General features: G+C 36.4%; 1 protein-coding gene across 1 annotated transcript; it reads right to left on the bottom strand.

Moving 5' to 3' along the window:
* Nucleotides 1-37: 37 nt before the first annotated feature.
* On the bottom strand, nucleotides 38-19021 carry RPF1 (ribosome production factor 1 homolog). The gene is made up of 9 exons (XM_081255517.1): nucleotides 18744-19021; nucleotides 17876-17932; nucleotides 15731-15811; nucleotides 7706-7801; nucleotides 6971-7124; nucleotides 1827-1909; nucleotides 1263-1444; nucleotides 963-1089; nucleotides 38-265 (listed from the first exon to the last, which is right to left on the bottom strand). Exons 1-9 carry the CDS (start codon nucleotides 18969-18971, stop codon nucleotides 224-226), a joined length of 1050 nt encoding a protein of 349 aa, XP_081111643.1. The 5' UTR covers nucleotides 18972-19021; the 3' UTR covers nucleotides 38-223.
* Nucleotides 19022-22186: the final 3165 nt, after the last annotated feature.

The raw sequence follows: 22186 nt of genomic DNA on the forward strand, positions 1-22186 counted from the left end.
CCTAAAAATAAGAGAATTAAGCTTTAGGAAACTTGAATTTATAAACTCTTACCAAAATGACCTTTTATTTGCTACATAAATAGTGAGTGGCAATTCATGGCACTTGGTACTTTATCCAGACATGACAGAAGGCTTATGAAATCAGTAAATGCCATTTTGAAAAGGGTCTTCTTTCATAAATTCAATCCTGTTCAGCACAATCCAATACTATCCCCTCAGTACTTTATAAATGGAATTTTCTTCTACTTGTATCCATTTCCCGGGGCTGAAAATTAGAAAAAACAACAACAACAAAAGTAAACAATCTGTAACAGTGCTATAAAAAACGGACCTCTAGGTTTGTCTCTGAGACAATTTAAGTCTTTAGCTCTAATATAAAAAGTATTGGAAATTACTGCTCCAGTATGTGTGTGTATAATATATATAAAATTTTAGTCATACTTAAGTGAAATATTTCTTATTAGGTTGAAAAATTATGTGTTTTAAAGTATTAAAGTTTTCATTTATGATTTAAAATCGTCTCCAAACTTCTATAAAACCCTCTATAAAATAATTTTAACTTTAATATAACTTCTATATAACTTTTATATAACTTCTATAAAATAATTTCCAAGCATGCTGCAGAATCATTATAACACAGGCTCATAAACAGACTGCTGGCCCACTCCCTAAGTTACTGATTCAGCAGGTCTGTAGCCCAACAGTCTGCCTTCGTAACAGGTTCTTAGGTGATGCTACTGGTCCCACTTTGAGAACCACTGATCTTTAGGGATATTTCAGATGAACCAGGGTTAATCTCTAGACCAGAACACTGTATCAGAGACTGGTTATTGCTAGCTCCTGGGAAGAAATTCAGAAGCCTAACTTAAGGTATAAACACCCAAAGCTTAAAGTACGTGGTTTTATTCTCATTCCATCCTTTTAAAATTATCTAAATGGCTTTTCATAGAGTAAGCACATACCTTATGGACCCATTCATATTCTCCATATTTAGAATCAAAGGTTCCTTTCTGAAGAGATCTTAATTTTAAGGTAAAACGTGGTCCAAGTTCCTGAATTCCCACTTTCTTTTCACTCTTGAATATGTATCTTCAAAGATAAAATAGAGTTAAGGAAATTAGTGTGAATGAACCCAAACTGTTATTTCTTTAGTATGACAGTTTGAAAGATAATTTCTCATCTACAATACTTGTCACAATACATTAGAAAACAGGTTTGTGTGTAAAATGTATTTCATCATTGAAGTCCAAGGAGTTTCTCACCTGTGAAATCTGAAGAAGATATAATCCCGTTGATTGTGGAATGTGGCAACCTGCCTTCCAATGAATTGAGGATTATGGGGAAAGAGAGATGCAAACATACGTCCAACAGAATGACCCAGCCGTGTTGTAAAATTGTTTAAAATTATTTCAGGTATGTGTTCTGTGGGGTCCTTGCCTCTTCTCTAGAAGAATGAAAAGTCACAATAACGATCTCACTGCAATTTCAAGTTTTGGAATTTACATGACGTTGAAACATTCTAGTTATCTTAATGGCTTAGTCAAACCCATGAAATAAGATTTATCTAAAATTATTTAATATGCAGTGAATGCACCAAAAAGAAAGTTCTACTAAAAAGTGACATGTTTCATAGTAACGAAGGCTATTGCTTGTCTGCCGTAACTCAGTTATAATCTCACAAGAAAACGGTCAGTACACAAAACTATCCCTTTAACCAGAAGAGCAAATACCATTATTAAAATCAATTAGATCTATATAGGTTATAGCATTTACTGATCAAATACTGTGAGGAGACGAATGCCAATCAAGGAATGCATAAAACTTACCTTAATTTCTTTACGCAGACGAACACTGCTCATTTTAAAATGAGCAGTTGGGCCATTTGGCAAGTGACTCAGAATTAATCCATCTGTTCACAAAGCTAAGAACACATTTAGATTACATTCTGTAATCTAAGTCTTAAATTGTTTAAATAACTAGTCCTTTGTATGCCCAAAGCCTCCTAAAATCTGTAGCTAGGTAAACAGGTGGGTGCATGTATTCCTCTGGCTTAACATTTTCTTACCATACCCAAAACTCAAGACACAGAAGTCAACCTAAATCTTTCAGAAAAATAGACTAACCTATAGCAGTCCTACTTTTTCTCTTCACAATATGGTAAATAGCTATAGGATATGTTCGGCATTCAACTGAAGTAGGTGAAAAGAGCTAAAATCCACTACTCTAATACTCTCAAAGGATGAGATTCTAGCATAATTGTAGCACTGCAAATGGAATATAAGTTTACCTCTATGTTCAGAGGCTTTATAACCCTTAAAAGGCACACTTTCATACATATATATATGTCTTACACATTTGTTAAGGTCAGGATATGCAGTTTTGAATATCATCCTACAAGACCAGAGACAAACTGTCTTCTGGAAATCAAAGTTATTAGTGTTCTCAAGAGACATGGTCTTAATTCTTGGGATTACTGTACCATAATTTAAAATCAACCAATTAATTAACCACTTACTGACCCTACCACAAACAGAATTAGGCTAGACACTCTAAACTACAAATGAAGTATAAGACAACTACCTACAATCAGCAGGATTAGCAGCCCAAGAGCTTTAAAAGTTTGGAATGCGGCTAAACTACACAACACACCTCAAGTCTTTGTAGCACAACTTGATTCTTTCAAATACTTAACCTTAAAAGGAGGTCAGAATTAAACTGTTTTAAGTCTGTCTGCACACAATATGAGTTTTATAAAACATGTTGCCATATTTAAAAGCCATCAACATGATGAATTGGGAGATTGGGATTGACATGTATACACTGATGTGTATAAAATGGATGACTAATAACCTGCTGTATAAAAAAATAAAATTCAAGATTAAAAAAAAAAGCCATCGACATTATCCCATTCATCTACTGAAAAACTATGGTGGTTATCATCATCACCTTCCTCCTCCCATCAAATCCTATCTACTGCTTTTACCTTCCTAAATTCCTCACTTCTATAGCTTCCTCTTTACCCCAGTTGTTACTGTCTTAATTGAGGTCCTTGAGATTTCCCACCCAGATTAGGAAAACAGTATTTTGCTTGGTTTGACCTCTCTCACCATTTCAAGTACATCTTCTAATATAGACTAAATCAAGATGGATTCAGGCCTTGGTTCTACAGTTACTAAGCTATGGGACTCTGGCTGTGTCACTGTATCTGTACCATAGCTCCTCGTGTGCTATGTGAAAAACTGGATACTGTTGAGAGTTTGACAGCTGTAGCTAATTTCAAACTACTCTCACCCCAGACTCATCTATAGATTTAAGACAGCGTCATAGCAGTCATACTGTGGCTCCAAACTACCTTTCTAACCTGTTGTCTCCCCATATTGCTTCCCAGCTGGTAGACACTGACACAGTCTCTCACACACCATACACATTAATCCTATCATGGGATTTTTGCTCATGCTATTTCAAATAGCTACAATATTTTACTCATCCATTAAGATCCACTTCAGGGCTTCCCTGGTGGCACAGTGGTTGAGAGTCCGCCTGCCAATGCAGGGGACACAGGTTCGTGCCCCGGTCCGGGAAGATCCCACATGCCGCGGAGCGGCTGGGCCCGTGAGCCATGGCCGCTGAGCCTGCGCGTCCGGAGCCTGTGCTCTGCAACGGGAGAGGCCACAACAGTGAGAGGCCCACGTAAAGCAAAAAAAAAAAAAAAAAAAAAAAATCCACTTCAAATGCCACCTCTTTACAGTCAAAATTAAGCTCTAAATAGTCTCGATCTCACTGTTACTTACTACAGCACTTGTCATTTGAGTTAACAGTCATGTAAAATGCCTTTCTTCCCAACAAATCTAATAACTAATTTCTGACAGATCCTAGTGCCTACTACATAGCAGATTATTAGTAAATGTTTGAATTCTTTCCTTCCCTTCAAGGACTCACCAAAAGTTCAACCTCACGAGGTACAGGCAAAAGTATTTCTGTATCATTTGCACATTGAAAAAATCATAAAATCTTGAGGGGGTTAAGAGAGGTAGAAGTCATTTCTTTCAACCTAAATCAAGGCATGAATCCTTTCCAGAACATTCCCACTAAATTGTGGTTTGTGTCAAAAGAAACTACAGAATCCAGACGTATCAATTCCTGAGTACCTGCATTGTACAAAAGGCTTTATTTATGTTATTGCTAATCTCCAACCCAAACCATGTAAAATAGGAGTCATACTGATTTTAGCAATGAGGAAGAGTTTGAGAAGGGTCAGGTAGATTCAACCCAAGTTTCAGTGCTACATGGCAGTAGATCTCAACTGGGGTGGTGTTACACCTGAGCCCAAACTCTTGACTGGTAATTTCCATTTAGAAATGTATAGAGGCATTTTGTTACGATTGATACAAAGGCCAAGAATGTAAAACACCCTATAAGCTGCCAAAAGCACAAAGACTTATCCTACCTCAAATTTCCATTTAGAAATAATGAACAGAGGAAGTCTGTCTCTCTCCAGAAAAAGCCTTCATGCTTCCCACTTCATCACAATTAATAAAATGCCTAGTACAGGCCAGGCACTATGCCCCTGAAACATAATACATTTAATGTGATCCTTGTGGGAACCCCAAAGATAGGTATTATTTCCTACATTTAAAATATGAGGAAACTAAGAAACTTGACTAAATTCACAAAAATAGCAAGTAATGAACTCTGAATTTGATATCACATCTGCCTGACCCAAAGCCACAAGGCTACTGGTAGGATAACAAAGTTCTTTTCTAGAATAAGTCAAAAATGTATACCCCTATAAATTTCCACCATATGGCACACAGTAGCCCTTCCTACTGTCAATATATTTTTAGACAGCTGTCATGTTCCCACTTTCTTATTTCCAGGCTGGATATCTTCAATTCTTTCAACTTTTCTCCAAGTGCCATCATTAGGAGTCATGATTTGTTATTTGTGAGCCCATGTTAAGTCTCCAGGAATCACCATTTCTATTAGGTGCTTACAAATTATTCTCCCTTTAATTCTACATTTTTGGGGGGGGGATCATGGCAAAGATTAGCCACTGTCCTTCCTCCATTTACCTGTCTCATATCTTCCTCAGAGCAAGTCTCATTTACAAGTTTCTGCAGATATTCTTTGCCTTATCTTACAATCTTTTATCCAAGATAGACTTCCAGTCCGGCTTACCAATGTGCATTAGTCTGAAGATCATTCTATGTGATCAAGCAAATCAAGAGATTTGTTTTCCTAGTGTCTTTCACTGATACTCTGACATCAGCTGCATTACTAGATGTTAATCAGACAAGAAAATGAAACATCTTTGAAATTATAAAAATTAACATCCAGGCAGGATTATACTTATAAAACTTCCAGTCATGAGGACTTTTAGAAACTGCTGCATGATTCTGTATCTAAAAATTAAAGTCTTGGGTAATTTTCCCTCAGTATCTGTGGGGAACTGGTTCTGGGACCCACCATGGAGGGCAGATCCAAAGATGCTCAAGTCCCTTATATAAATTGGCATAGTAGAGTAAGCCCTCCAACTTTCAATATGGTTGGTTGAATCCGCAGATGCAGAACCCGTGGACAGGGAGGGCAGACTGTATATATATGTTTATATGAATAGGAGTAAGCAGTTTCACATTTGGATTACTTAAGTAGCCTAATTATTTCCTTAAATCAGGTCTGTGTACTGATGGTACCTTAATTACCTGATGGTTAACTTACCCTCTAGGGTGTCCAATATGGTAAACAGAAAAATATTAATACATTTTGGGTAAAAAGACAACACAGTATTATAAAGTAAAGAGAATATAAGCTTTCTAAAGGCAAGAGATGGATAGAATGTTTATTGAATTGATAAATGCTTGCTTCTTAGCAAAGAGTTACTAGCAGGCTTGCTAGTAATGAAATGATGATGGGTTTTTAACTGCCAAAAATATAGGAACGCAGACCTTGCCACCTTATGCTGGGAGGGTAGTTTTAAAAAGGCAACAACTAGCTTAAAACAGATCTCTTCTGGAATAGTTAAGTATTCAAGAGATTTTTGTTACTTTGTTACAGTAACTCACGATCCGGCCAAATTATAAAATGACCAACAATGTACCACAATACAAAGCTAGTTTTAGTCTTAAAAGTCTCTGAAAAGCAACCTGTACAAGTGGGTAAAGTCTTTAACTTATATTGAAAACAATAAAAGCCATAAAAATTATTTAGATAAAAAAAAAGCTTGTAAACCATTATTTTTTAAAAAGTGTTCATTGATTTAAGAAAAAAAAATGTTACCCTGGCAGCAGAGAACTACTGTCCCCATTGTTCATAAGTCCTCAATAATCTTGTTTTAATAATTTTGACTCATTCAACTGGCCATCTTTAAAGTTACTGAGTTCACAGGCCACCATGAGGTGAGTAAGTAAAACAACAGCAATGACAAAAAATCTAGGCATCCTTTATATGATCTCTTACCTCACAACAGGAAGGAACACCTAGGGTTTAGGGAACACATTCACCTCAGATCTGTGATTCATGGTAAAAGGATAGATTATTCTTGACATCTGATATACTAGTTAATACATAACATGGGCCCAAATACCTACTTCAAAAATGCAATCCTGTGATACCACCTCTGGCACCATAAAATCTAGTCATATCAAATGACAGTTACAGATCCCCAGCTGGGTCAGCACCTTCACGCCTCTCTCTTTCCAAATGGTTATTTCTGCAGTGGGTACTCTTCCTCTTCCTTACCTCATCCACCCTGATGGGGTTTAAGCATTTTTTTCTATCAAGTACTTCCTCCCTGATATCCCCAGGGCAGATTTTACCAGAGTTTGCACTGTCTCCTGTATTTCTCTTTTAATTGTACTATCCACACTATATTTTTGTTTGTTTACATGTTTCTTTTCTCCTACTAGATTATGAATTCCCTGAAGCTGTCTCTTGTTTAGACAGGAAAACTTCCATAAAAAACAAAGGATACTTGGCATTTTACGATCTTCATTAATAACAATCAGGTCTGTGAAATCTCTTGAGATGCACTGTGGAATAATTTTTTTCAGAGCCAGTCCTCTTCTGTAATAAACATGTGAGTTTGGTATAACTGTGGAGAGCTGTTCACAGAGTCGTACTGTTCTCTATAAAACAAAACAAAAATCCTCAAAAGTGAAAAAGAATACAAATCTGTGTAGCATATATTTATAAGCAAAGAAGTAATTATTATAAGATAATGTTATTAAAAGAGAGCAAGGCTAGGGAAAGAGTGAAACCTAAACAATGTTTCATCCATCAAAGGCTGATCAACCTAAAGCAGTGGTTCTCAACTAGGGACAATTTTGCCATCAAGGGATGTTTGGCAACATCTGGAAGCATTCTTGGTGGTTATGACTGGTGGTAGTGTGGGGTTTGGCTGCTACTGATACCTAGTGCATAGAGACCAGAGATGCTGCTGAACATCCTATAATGAACAGGACAATCTGCATAATAAAAAATTATCCAGCCTAAAATACTAACAGTGCTGAGGCTGAGAAAGCCTATCCTGAAGAATCATGCTTAGTGAACCTATATCACATCACCATTACATTTTATTTAGCTTATTTACAGGCATAATCTAAGGCAATTACTAATAATTTAACTCTTCTGAACACAGTTCTTTTAAATACTCTAAGTAATGTAAGAAAATTAAGAATCCAAGAGCTAAACTAATTGATATGTTTACCCCATGAGGTCTATCTGAGGTAGTGATGAGAATCTTGGGAGAAGTTTGTCTGTTGAAGTAAGAAGCAAATTCATCCGTAGCTTCATCATAAGCAACCTGAAAACAGAAAGAGAGAAAATTTTACATCAAACATTCTACTGGGCCAGCATTTTAAAAGTAGTTACAGTAGGGATTCTATAACACTGACTACCTAGCTGACTGGTGATTTAAAGAGGGCCCAGGAGGGACTTAGGTTAATTAATGGCAACATGAAGAGGTTGGGTAATTTTCTATCTGAAGAATACTAATATAAAACTGGAAAAAAACTGTCAAAAACAATTTCAAGACACACACTGAGATGCGTTTATTCTTGAAAAATGGATACATCTGTGGGCAAGAACGTCAAGAATCTTGCCTAGAGCTATTCCATTTCCTCTATCAACCTGGTTGGTGAAAACAGTAACTTTGCCAACTTCAGGACTGATAGTAGGCGAGAACCAGCAATCCTGAATCCAGAGGTGGTGGACCAGATTCAAGGAGGGGCAGGTGTGAAGACCCTAGCTTTGCCAACCCAAGGTTACAGGCCCAGTTCAGGGTAGATGTGGACCAGCCAAAAATTTAATGAGAGCTCTGGAAGTAAAAATCATAGAGGGACTGACATAATCTCTCCCCAAATCTCTGACTGACAGCTAAACTACACGAGAGAGACCTGAGAATCCAGTGCACCTGAAAGGCAAGGGAGACTTGAGAAATGGCTCCAACTCTGAATGCATTCCTCAATCCACACACAGCTCAGCTGGCAGAGGGTATGTATGTCTTAGGGGTTCATGGTGTCACACCACAACCTCTACCCAAATCACTGGCTGACCATTAAGCCACACAAACACAGGGACAGTCCCTAGGGAGGCATGTTAAAAATAACAAACTGAGTAGTAACATAATGCTACTGTCAGACAGATTCCAGTTTAAGTCCAGACAAGTTACTAAAACAAAAAGAATCAATAACCCTTAAAAAAATAAAACAATCCAGAGTTATTGCAATGTTTTCTAAAATGTCCAATTTTCAACCAAAATATCAGATATACAAAGAAACAGAAAAGTATGACTTACAATTAGGAAAAGAGAAGTCAATAAAAACTGACTGAGTGGGCCCAGATGTTGAATTTAGTGAAAATTTCAAAGCAGCTATAACAGATATACTCAAGGAATTAAGGAAAAATACAGGCTTAACAGCAGATCTAAGATACAGAATAATCAATAAACTTGAAAATAGATTAATAAGTATCCAATCCGAAGAATGGAGAACACAATCATTGCAAAAGGAGCAAAGCTGCAGAAACTTTTAGAACACTCTTAACCATTTCAACAGTGTGTGTGAAAAGGAAGTCCCTGAAGGACAGAAGAGCGCAGAAAAAAAATATTCGAAGAAATAAAGGATGAAAAACTGTAACTTAAGGTCCAAACTCAGAAAACCTTAAGTAGAATAAAAAGAAAGAACACCTAAACACATCAGTGTCAAACTGGTAAGAGCCAAAAAACAGGAAATTTTGAAAGAAGAAAAAAATAAATCATGTACACGGGAACAATGATTATTAATGGCTGCTTTCTCAAGAGAAATAATGAAGGTCAAAATGCAATGGAACAAGTTCAAAGTACCAGAAGAAAGAAAAAGTCAACCAAGGATTCTATATCCCATAAAATTCTTTCAAAAATGAAGGCAAAATAAGCACACTTTCAGGTAAACAAAAACTGAGATAATTAGCCATCAGGCCTGCTATAAAAACAAAGGCTTAAGAAAGTCCTAGAAGCTGAAAGAGAATGATACCAGATGGTAACTCTGATCCAGAGGCAGGAAAGAAGAGGTAAATAGGTAACGATGAAGGTAAACATAAAAGACTTTGTGGGTGTGCTGTGTGTGTATGCTCTTAATTTCTTTAAAAAAACAGGATGTTTAAAGCAGTAATTACAACACTGGGTTTATAACACAGGCAGATGTAATCTATAACAACATGTGCTGACAATAATAGCATGAGTAAGAGTGGAGGGTCATGAACCTATACTGGTGCAAACTTGCTGTATTTTACCAGAATCGTGTCAGTATTTACTTGAAGTAGATTGTGATAAATCATTCTTCAGAATAGATCTTATTTATGCTAGGACATAAATGCTAGGACATTTCTTTAATTGAAGAGGACTGAAATCAAACAAAATATGTCCCAAACCACAATAAAATTGAATTAGAAATCAACAGCAGAAAGGAATCTGGGAAATCCTCAAATATTTGGAAATTAAACAGGACACTTCTTGAAAATCATAAGCCAAAGAAGAAATCACAAGAGAAATTAGAAAATATCTTGAACAGAATGAAAATGAAAACACAACAAGCATACCAAAATGTATGGGATGTGGCTAAAGCAGTACTTAGGGGAAAACCAGAGCTTTATATGCTTATACTAGGAAAAAACTATAAAATCAATAATCTAAGCTTCCATCTTAGGAAGCTAGAAAAAGAACAAATGGAAGAGCTTTCATTTGCTCTTCCAGGTAAGCAGAAGGAAAGAAATAACAAGGATCAGGGGAAAACTAATGAAATTTAAAAATACAGCAAGCAAGAAGAAATCATCTTTCATTAAAAGAGGTACTCAGATTTAAACAATAATGAAAGAAATGCATCTTAAAACTTGGGGGCTATAGCAAAAGTGAATTTTATGACCTTAGTTGCTCATAATAAAAAAGATGAAAATAAGCTAATCAAAAAAATAAAAACAATAAACTCAGAGTGTAAAAGAAATAAAGGTAAGAGTAGATATAAATGAATTAGAAAACAAAGATTCAATAGAGAAGATTAAAGAAAACAGTAGTTTGAAAAGAAAAACAAAACAGATACATCTCTGGTGAAAAGCCCAAATAAATAAAATTAGAAATGAAAATAGGACATTACTGTAGTCTCACTCATGAACACATATATACATGTTCTAAACAAAGTATTAACAAACCAAAACAATATGTTAAGAAGATAAAACATCTTTTTTTTAAAAACATCTTTATTGGAGTATAATTGCTTTACAATGGTGTGTTAGTTTCTGCTTTATAACAAAGTGAATCAGTTATACATATACATATGTCCCCATATCTCTTCCCTCTTGCGTCTCCCTCCCTCCCACCCTCCCGATCCGACCCCTCGAGGTGGTCACAAAGCACCGAGCTGATCTCCCTGTGCTATGTGGCTGCTTCCCACTAGCTATCTATTTTATGTTTGGTTGTGTAAACATGTCCATGCCACTCTCTCACTTTGTCCCAGCTTCCCCTTCCCCCTCCCCATATCCTCAAGTCCATTCTCTAGTAGGTCTGTGTCATCTTAACTAAACTGGATTTATCCCATGAATACAAGAGGTTTAAGATTAGAAAATCTATTTCATTTACTACATTAGTGCGATAAAGGAGAAAACTGCACATTCATCTCAATATCTGCAGAAAAAGTGCATAAATTATCTTAATATTTGCAGGAAAAGCATCTAACTTTCTACATTCATTCATTAAACAAAAAATCCAGCAAAAAAAGAATAAATGGAATTTCCATAACTCATAAGGAGAATCTACCATTAATGACACAAACATTAATAACGACATACGAAGTATTCTCTTTAAAATCAGTAACATGGCACAGATGCTAATATTGCTTTTTCAATTTATTTGACATGCTGGAGGTTCTAAGTAAGAACAAAAGAAACTGTTAATGGATTGAAAGTAAGAAACAAAAACTTATTTGCAGAAATGATTAAACATGAAATGAAAACAACATTCAGACAAATTATTAGAAATGAATTTAGGTAAGCTACTTGTTAGAAGATCACGATCCAAAAATCAATTGCAGGGACTTCCCTGGTGGTGCAGTGGTTAAGAATCCGCCTGCCAATGCAGGGGACATAGGTTCGATCCCTGGTCCAGGAAGATCCCGCATGCCGTGGAGCAACTAAGTTCGTGCGCCACAACTACTGAGCCTGCACTCTGGAGCCCACAAGCCACAACTACTGAGCCTGCGTGCCACAACTACTAAAGCCTGCAGGCCTAGAACCTGTGCTCCACAGCAAGAGAAGCCACCGTGATGAGAAGCCTGTGCACTACAACGAAGAGTAGCCTCCGCTTGCAGCAACTAGAGAAAGCCCATGCACAGCAACTAGAGAAAGCCCACACGCAGCAACAAAGACCCAACAGAGCCAAAGATAGATAGGTATTTTTTTTAATGTATTAAAAAAATCAACTGCATTTTTGTAAATCAGCAATTTAAACAGTTTTCAAAGAGATGTGCTTTACACTAATAAGAAAAAATGTAAGATACCCAGGAATAGCTCTAACAAGATTCATGTGTACAACTTGTATTAAGAAAACAATGAAATTCACTGAAATACATTTTCAGTATTTAAACAAGACCTAATTAAGCAATATATATATATATATATATATATATATATATATATATATATATCCTCAAACTGATCTGATTTAATACGATTTATAATTTTATATGGAAGACCAAAGGTCCAGGAAGAGAACACTCCTGAACAGAGGGATTTGAGGATGGTAATGGGGAGGGGCATCTTGCTCTAACAGGTATCAAAACTTATCATGAAGCTAAATAATTAGGAAAGTAAAGAACTGATCCAGCAACAAACTATCAAAAAAATAGCCCAGAAAAAGACTAAGCATATATGGATACCTAATATATGACACAGCACTACAATTTACTATGGGAAAAGGTTGTACTGCTCCAAAAATGGTGCTGGGGAAACTGGTTACGTATGAGGGGGAAGGATGGAGCAGTGGAAGAAAGAAATTGGTTTCCTTTCTCACACCAAACAGAGAAATCCATTCCTGATAATTAAGTACATAAATGTGAAAAGTAGCTCTCCAGTTCTTTTAGGAAAAAAAATGATATCATATGATTACAGGATAGAGACAGATTTCTTAAAAATGACAAAAAAGCATTCACTACAAAAAAAAAATTAAACCCAACTATATTAAGGACTTTTGTTCATCAAAAGACACCAAAGAAGAAAGTAAAAAGAGAATCCATAAATTGGAAGATACTTGTAATACATGTAAAGGATTAGTAGAAATTAGAGAAATTCTACAAATCAGTAAAATACACTACAGGTAAGAAAATAGGGCAAAAGACATGAGCTGGCTTATCTCTACCAAAACCACAGTACATGCACAAAAAGATGCTCAACCACTTTAGGAATCAGGGAAGTGCAAACTCAAGCCACAATGAGATAGCCCTTTATCACTAACCTGAATATACCAAGCAATAGTCAGAACGTGGATGACCAGGAATATTGCTCTTACACCATGGGAGTGCAAAATGATACAACCACTACTTTGGAAAACATTTTGGCACTTTCATGTAAAGTTGAACATTTATACACCCCATGACCTAACAAATTCTCCCCTATGTAAATATTTAGGGAAACTTTTACATTACATGTCTTTAATCCCCAATTTATCTCCAGCCAAGGCCTGTTCCATACCTTGTCAATGATAATTCCATCATTCTATCCTTCTAATTGCTCAGGCTAAAAACCTCAATGCCATCTTTGAATACTCTTTCTCTAACACCTCATATCAAGAAATTCTTAGTGGCTCTAATTTCAAAATACACCAAAGCCAAAAACTCAAACCTCAGAATCAGACTGATTCTCAACATTCACTGTAACCACTGTGGTCTCAATCATCATCATCATCATCATCACCAACACCATCATTATCATCATCTCTTTCCTAGATTAGCTTCCTAACTAGTCTGTTTACCTCTCTGACTGCTATCTCAGTAAAGCAACCAATTACTTAAAGAAAATCACATCATTCCCCTGTTCAAAACCATCCAATGGCTCTTCATTTCACTAAGTATAAAAGCCAAAGTCCTCACAATGGCCGGCAAAGTCACTGATCTGGCCTTTTCCCTTCCCTGTATTTTCCTGGCACCTCTTCTACAACCCTCCCTCTTGCTCACTTAATTTCAGCATACTGGCTTCCTTATTGATTCTCAAAAATAAACTAAGCATGTTCCTGCCTTAGAGCTTTTGCACTGGCCGTGTCCCCTTATCCTGGATTACTTTCTGCCCAAAGATGGCTAATTTCTTCACATCCTTCAAGTCTTTGCTAAAAGGTCATCTCCTCAATGAAGCCTACCCTAACCATTGTATAAAAATTGCAACCCTAACCAACAGAAAACTGGGCAAGAGACATGAACAAACAATTGATTAGGAAGAAAACATGAAAAGATGTCCAACCTCATTCATAACGAAAGAACAGCAAATTAAAACTACATGGAAATACAATTTCTCACCTATCAGACTGGAAAAAATTATTTATAATTGCAAAACCTTGAGTGAGAGTTTAAAGAGTAACATATATTTATTTATATAATCTCAAAGTATCTCCCTCCCAAAATATTTATTAAATTCAAAGGGGAAAATAGTAGTTATAGTAGAGAAACCTGACAGACAGCATTTTAATCATGTGATGAAAGTTAATATAACCAGTAATGGGAAAATCAACAATATGTGACTCCTGCTAAGAGCACTGAAAAGAACATAACGTCACAACTGTGGTACTCCTGTCAAAAGTACATAAGCTGAATATAATCATGAGCAAACATCAAACTCATATTAAGTGACATTCTACAAGTATACCTGGTCTGTACTCTTCAAAAATGTCAATGTCATTAAAAGCAAATTCTGAGGAACTGTTCCAAACTAAAGAAGGTTAGAGTCATTGTAATGGGATGAAATGCAAGAACTGGGATTTTTCTTTTATGAAAAATGACATCATTGTGACATCTGAGTAAGCTGTACAGATCAGATAATAATGTATATCAATGTTAATTGTCTAATTTTGGAAACTACACTGTGCTTAATAAAAAAATCAGTTTATAGGTAAAACACACTAAGCATGTATGAGTAAAGGGGCTTATGTCTGCCACTTACTCTCAAGCATTTCAGAGAGAACATAAATGAAAATGAAGTGTGATACAATATAACATTTAGGAAATCCAGGTGAAGTGTATACATGAATTCTTACTTTTCTATTAAGTCTGAAATTATGTCACAATAAATAAAATGCAGGCACACACACACACACAGAGATACTCTCTCTCATGTACACCCCCTATATGTAAAATTGCAAACTTGCTCTACACCAAGTTGTCCTGAATCTCCTTTACCCTATTTAACTTTAGTAACCTACCATCTGCTAACCTATGATAATTTATTTTATTATGTTCATTGTTTGTCTCTCTTCCTAGAAAGTAAGCTCTGGGTGGGCAGAAATTTTGTGTGTATATGTGTATTTTGTGCACTGATAAATCCCATGTCCCTAAAACAGATCTCCATACATAGCAGGCAATCAAGAAGCATTTGCTGGAAAACTGACTGACAAACTGAATGAATGAATGGCTATACCAGGAAATATGTGAAAGAATGTTGGTAACAGCATTGTTTGAAAGCAAATAAATATAACAAAAACAAGTTTCCCATACACAAATCAAAGAATACATATATATACAAAGTTTTAAAACCTTGATTCTCTCACTGTACTGTTGCAAACTATTTAAAGGGAAAATGTGAAAAGTGGAAGATTATCTTGAAACCAAGAGTTTTATGAGGACCCAAAAATACCATCAAATGTTATCCTTAGGTGTCAAAATGTATAACAAATACTACAAAAATCTATAGTATGAGGAATGCTTTTCAAATGACATTAAAAAACACTGGAACTATTATAGAGATTAAATGACAAATAAGTTTACCTAGGCATAAAATACAGTACCTTTCTAGAAAATAAATAATTACTCCCTTTTTCTACAGCATTGTTGGGAAACTCAATTATGAAATAATCTACAATAAATAATGATAATATGCCAACATTACAGTTGAATCAGTCCATTATACATCTTCACCAGCTAGTACTTTACTTTAAACACTGACATACGAATAGACAATTTATCAAGTGTGGTCATCCAAATTCATTTAAGACTTCTAACATTACCTCTTCATCATTAGGGTCTACTGTGGTTTCATCATACACTCGCTGGTTGTCAATGGTCTTCGGTATAGGCTTTGGTGGAGCCTAAATAAAAGAAAAAGGGTTAAGTCTTAGGAGCATTTTACATTAATAATTTTGAATTGTGATTGGGAAGAATAACAGAAATCTGCAAATAATCCAAAAACTCAATCTGTTCCTCATTTCAACCCACTGCTACATCAATCCTAATAACAGTATTGAATAAGAGGCTTTTTAATTCTCTGAGCAGACACACGCACATACTGGAAGAATTGCTGACACTAAATAAAATGGCTTAAAACCAGGCAGAAGTAGCAGAGAGAAGAAACTGGAATCAAAATAATTATTCATGAAGAAGAAAAATATCAAATGGGAAAAAATTACAAAGGTACCTATATATGTAGCTTTGTTTCAATACTTTCAGAAAGCTATTCAGAAATATATAAGAAAAGCTATAAATCTGTTTCCATCTGCTGAACTAGTAATTCTAGTTTGGGGGATTTATGGTAAGGAATGAAAAGGGGGAGCAATTTATACAAAGAAATATGTATTATCACTATGGTTAGTGGAAATGAACGATAAATAGGGCAGATGTCCAACAACAGGATAATGACTACAGCATTTCCAGCATAATGGAATACCATGAGAATCAGCAATCATGCACAGTATTGTTTGCTTAGACCAAAATATTGTGTAAATGGAATTTTAAGGAGCAGGAACACAGAACTGTAACCATATACTGACTAAAACTAATCCAAAATATATGTACACTAACAGAGATGAATATGAACTGACAAACTAGGATTTTTTTATTATTCTATGAAATGAATATTAAATTTTAAGTAATTTTTTTAAAAGAGGCAGTTCTAGGAAGTCATCTTTCAATCCAAAAAACAAGAAAGGTGATATTTTCAAATGGTGATCAGCATATTAATTTGCTATACCTGACTGATTATTGAGAGTTTAAAAAAGACTAACATTGCTTGATAGGATTTCGCAGGTCAAAACAGTCTAATATTGGCAACTTCCTGTGATTTAACCTAATACTATAAAGAGAATTCATGAAAAAGAAGTATTTAGTTTGTATATATATATATGTATATAGTCTATTATTTTTCCCTTTCTAAAAAATGCTTATCATTTCTTGGTCCCTCATCTTAAGAGATGGGAGGGGGGAAAAGCTGAACATTTTTAAAATTTTGCAAGTATAAATTGTAACCTAGAACTAACTACAAATAAAATGAAACTAAAATGAAAATAACTTAGCTGTGCAATAATGCAGAAGTATTTAGTAGTTCTTTTAAAAGTTTTCAATAGAAAGATTTCACTTTTTGTTAATATCACAAAAATAGCCAAATCCTTTCTTGATGCATTATCTCTGCTCTCTTCTTTGCCATAATCCACTCAGGTATCTCACCTTCCTCCCACTCCCCATTCTCACTCTTCGCAGGTTCCTAACCTCAGAGTCAGCTCTCATTCTTACAGGCCCCAACCCTACAACAGAAGAGGCTGTGCCCAGCCATTCCCCAGCCTTGTATAACAAAGTGCATCAAGTCAGAAGAGCTCCCCATTCCCAGTCAGGGAGATGTGTCTCTGCCTTTCAAACACATAAAGTTTAGTAAAATAAGCAAGTTGAAGTAGACACACCATTTTGAAATTTTGAAAACATGCAAAACACCACTACTGGGTTTACTGTTTAGGGACACAAACATAGTAAAGGTAATAAAGAAGTGCATGGGAACAATAAAGAGAAATTTCATGAGTGCTTATCTTTTTTTTTGGCCATACTACATGTCAAGAGGGATCTAAGTTCGAAACCGGTGCCCCCTGCAGTGGAAGCACGGTGTCTTAACCCTCTTAACCACGGGACCACCAGGGAAGTCCAAATGAGTGTTTCTTTGGAGGGGAAAGCAATCAGAAAAAAGTACACAAGAACTTGAACACTATCTACTAATGCATAATTTCTTAAGCTGAGTAAAAGACAGAAAGGGGTATGCTGCATTATTTTTATAGCATTTTATATATTCAAAATATTTCATAATAAATTTTAAAAGAAAGTGATTCAATGTAAGTATCAGGGAGCACTCCTTAATACCAGACAGAAAGCAGAGGACTAAAAGTCTCATTTACCTTATCACCAAGAGCCTCTCTCTCTTTTTTAAGTTTTTTCTTAGCTGCCAACTTTTCCTAAAGGATTTGAAAAAGAGAAGAACAATATTGAGAAACCACCAGTTATATCACAAACACATACTGAAGCTACGAATTACTAATGCTATGAATATTTAAACTGAGCAATCTTAGAAATATATAAAATAAACATCCTTAGATTTTCATAGCTGTTATTGTAAACCAAATGAGCTAGCCAATCAATAAGATTTCTCTAACAAAGATTCTGCTCCTTCGAAACACTAATCTAAATTGACAAGTTTAAATGTTTCAAATTTCACTAGCTTTATCTTTTACTATAAAGCCTCAAATTAAGTGGAAGTGCAAAATGTACATCTAAACAAGTTAAATAGTTTTTGTTGTTTTGTTTTGCATTCCTAGCAAGTTGCATCCTAAAGAAAACCGTGGCCATGCTGGTTGCTTGTTTTGAAAAGTACTAAAAATAAATGGTAATGAGAGAGGAGTTTTCAGGTTGTTTCCAATAAAACCATCACTAGTTACTCAAATATTTTATAAACAAAGTATGCTTTTAAAATGATCAAGAACCGGCAAGATGTACCGCAAATCTGTAACTTCTGGCGACTTCTGAACAGAATGCTTAACACACAATATAAAATAGCTTTTTTTTACCCCAGCGCCTGTTGACCCTCAATCCATCAGATCTCGGATTAGAAATTATAGTCCCAAGAAGTCTTCTAGGACACCCTTCCCCCATACTTGCACACCAGAATGGGTTAGATGCTCCTTCTACATCCCCTCCACCCCCCAACTTCCACCCCAAGGGAGCTAAAGGGACATCGCTCATGCGCTCTGGCGCTTCCGCGCCTGATACCTTCCGCTGCTGCTGTTTCCACCGCGTGAACATTAAGTGTCGCCGCTGTTTGTTCTTAATCTCCGAAACGCTGAAGCCTGGAGGAAAGGCAGCCGCCTTCGAGGGTTGGACCCCACTTTCCGTCGTCCCATCCTCAGCGACTGCAGCCTCCTGAGGTTCTTCAGTGGCGGCTTTGCGTTTCAAGCCTTTGTTTCCGCTGCCGCCGCTCTTATGCCCGGCCTTCGCCATGGTATTTCTGCTCCTTGTGGTCTGTACGGAAACGGAAGTAGCTTTCTCCTCCGACCCCCGTCCTTAAGGTATTACTTCCGGGGTCGGAAAGTTCTTAAAGGAAAATGTATAGTTTCGTGAGTTTAGCGGCTTAAGAAGGTGCTGAAATTTAGGGTTAAGGAGAGTTTAGGGAGCTTGCCCAGCCGTGTGAACAATGAAATTATGAGTTGGTGGAATCCGTTATTGAGCGTTTTCCATGTGCTGAGCCCCTAAAACCTAAGAACAAAACAATATTTGAAGTATATAGAGTTTACATTCTACTAGAGACTAAAATGAGCTCCCAAATAATTAGTGTGGTAAGCTATTAATATTAAGTAGTGCACGGTGTGGAAAGAATAGAACAGGATAAAAGAAGATGAGGGGATAGAGGGGCAGATTACAACTCTTAAATAGGATTCTCAGAGTGGGCTTCATTATTGAGCAGAGATTTGAAGGAGGTAAGGGGGCATACTATGCAGTTAACTGGGAGAAGATCTGTTAATCTGAGAAAAGCTGTCCAGGCAAAAGGAACTTACAGCTCCAAGGCTCCTAGTCAGTAGCAAGCCTAGCTTGTTCAGGAAACACCGCGGAAGGCAGGAGTCAAAAGAGAAAGGAGGAGAGTAAGTGCTGGCGGGGGTGGGGTGGGGGTTAGGGTGCCAGATTGTGTAGGGTTTTGTAAGGACTTTGGCTTTTATGTGACGTGAAGATTTCTTGGAGGATTTTGAGAAAAGGAATGGCGTGACCTGACGCATTTTAAAAGCATCACTCAGACTCTTCTCTTGAGAAAGGACTGTAGGGGAGGGAAAGTGACAGGAGGGGCGAAATGAATGTCATGAACCAGGGTGGTTCTAGTGGAGGTGGTAAGAAGTGATCAGATTCTTCCTACGATTGAATAAAAGGCATGAGAGAAAGAGAAGAATATTGGATGATTCCAAGATTTTTTAACTGAGTGACTGGAAGGATGGAGTTACCATCGGTTGAGATGGGAGAGACATCAGGTGGAGCAAGTTTGAAGGGTAAGATCAAGACTTCAGTAACGGAATGTTAAGTTTGAGATGCTTACTCGTCATCATGTTTCAGTTGGGATGTGTGATTCTGCAGCAGGAGAGAGAGCTGTGGGCTAGAGAGCAAAACTAGGAAGTCATCAGCAAACGGATAGTATTTCAAACCATTATAATGAGTGTAGATAAAGAACTGAAAAATAGAAGAGGATGAAGGACTGAACCCTGGAGCAGTCCCACATGAAGAGCTGGAGAGAAAAGGAGGACCTAGTAAAGGAGAATGAGAAGGGAAAAACAAGAGAGTAGAGTGTCATGGAAGCCAAGTGAAGAAAGTGTTTCCCCAGTGGTTAAATTTTGCTGTATTTCTCATTTTAATTTTTTATGAAAATGCCCTCCAAACAGAATTCCTTTTGGTTTACGGTCAGCACTTGATTTTCCAGAAATTGTCTTAATTTCAAGTTATATATTTCAATATTGACATTGGGTGTTTTGATAATCCAACATTTTGGTGTCTATACTGCATTTTTCATCTTTTTAAATTCTTTTAAACAGGACATTAAAAACACCAAAACTGTCTTTTAGAATACGAGTCCCATCAAAACTTACTACCAAGCCACAACTGCAAAATTGTGATTAGAAGACAAAACCTATCATGTTTAGATCCAAAACTGGATTTGAATTGTACAATACAATAGAAAGGAACAAATAGTGTTGAGCTAAAAAATCACTGACATACAGGTTTGGCTGCAATAATTTATAAAATATTATGCAGTTTATTTAAAGAGGAAAAATCAGATCAAAAGCAAGGAGTTGGAGGAGGAGGAGGAGGAGGAGGAGGAGGGGCAGCAGGAGGAGACAAACCAACCTTTATCTAAAAAACATAGACTGAAAAAATATTTTGGAAGTCTCTTCTAGCCTTAATATTTTATCTCCCTACATATAATACATTCTTTCCTTATAAGAATAGAAAATAATCCTGAACTAGATAACTGTCTTAAATTTATTCAGTGGTGCCATACAAATGAGACCAAAAACTGTTTATAGAGACTGCCTTCATGGCTTACTGGTAATAATAGTTGTGTGGGTTGAATAAGATGATTTCTATGATCAGAATAAAATTCTTATTCAGAAGAAATCACAAAAGCATTGATCAATTCAGCAAATGTGTATTTAATGCTACTCAATAAATGAATAGGGTAAGTATGATGGAAACAGTGGGCTCTATATTCAGATATGTGTTCAGATTTTGACTCAGATGCTATAAAATCTCAGTTAAATCACATAATCTCTGTGAGCCTCATTTTCTTCATCTGTAAACTGGGCTAATTATATTACCACATAGGTTGTTGAGATAATGTACATTAAAGAAATACACACACCTCTGGCTATAGAATTAAAAAACAAACAAACCTAACTCCCTGCCTTCAAAGAACTCCAGTGGGGAGAGCCCAAGTAAGGAAGCAAATCCCAAAAGTATGAGAGGTTCTATAACCACTACCTTGTTTTATAATGAAGACCAAGTTTCTTCTCATGTCTTCTTCAAAGAGCCAGATTACGTGTGTTTGTAAGTCCCTTGTTGGTAGCTCAGGATGTATTTCCCATCGATATTAACCTGCATGCAGTGATTAGATCACTCAGACCAGAGACACAGATACTCATTCATTTATTTGTTTTCAACCGATACTGTTTATTTTCCCCATATTTGTCTTAATTTTCCATAATCATAGAAAGAATTACTATGTGAAATAAAATATTCTCTACCATATCATTTCATGAGCATAAAATATAGCAAACATTCTGTACAATTATCAGAGACACAATATTAAAAATGAAAGCTAATGAAGCATGGTCCTTAGCTTAGGCTAGCAGTTTTCAAACTTTTTGTTTTAGAACTTTATGTCCTTAAAAATTATTGGGGGGCTTCCCTGGTGGCGCAGTGGTTGAGAGTCCGCCTGCCGATGCAGGGGACATGGGTTCGTGCCCCAGTCCGGGAAGATCCCACATGCCGCAGAGCGGCTAGGCCCGTGAGCCATGGCCACTGAGCCTACGCGTCCGGAGACTGTGCTCCGCAACGGGAGAGGCCACAACAGTGAGAGGCCCGCGTACCACAAAAAAAAAAAAAAAAAAAAAAAAAAAAAAAAATTATTGGGGACCCCAAAGAACTTTCATTTATGTGGTTTCTATCTATCAATATTT

This window comes from Mesoplodon bidens, assembly GCF_964165515.1.
Source record: "Mesoplodon bidens genome assembly, chromosome: 2".
NCBI classification, from domain to species: Eukaryota; Metazoa; Chordata; class Mammalia; order Artiodactyla; family Ziphiidae; genus Mesoplodon; species Mesoplodon bidens.

What these genes read in the sequence shown, in the direction of transcription:
- RPF1 (XM_081255517.1), bottom strand. Translation starts at nt 18,971, where the DNA reads ATGGCGAAGGCCGGGCATAAGAGCGGCGGCAGCGGAAACAAAGGCTTG. An exon ending in GAGAGGCTCTTGGTGATAAG is followed by an intron (nt 15,812 to 17,875) that starts GTAAATGAGACT and finishes TCTTTTATTTAG; the next exon opens with GCTCCACCAAAGCCTATACC. An exon ending in TGAAGATCGTAAAATGCCAA is followed by an intron (nt 1,910 to 6,970) that starts GTATCCTTTGTT and finishes CTTTGTGAACAG; the next exon opens with ATGGATTAATTCTGAGTCAC.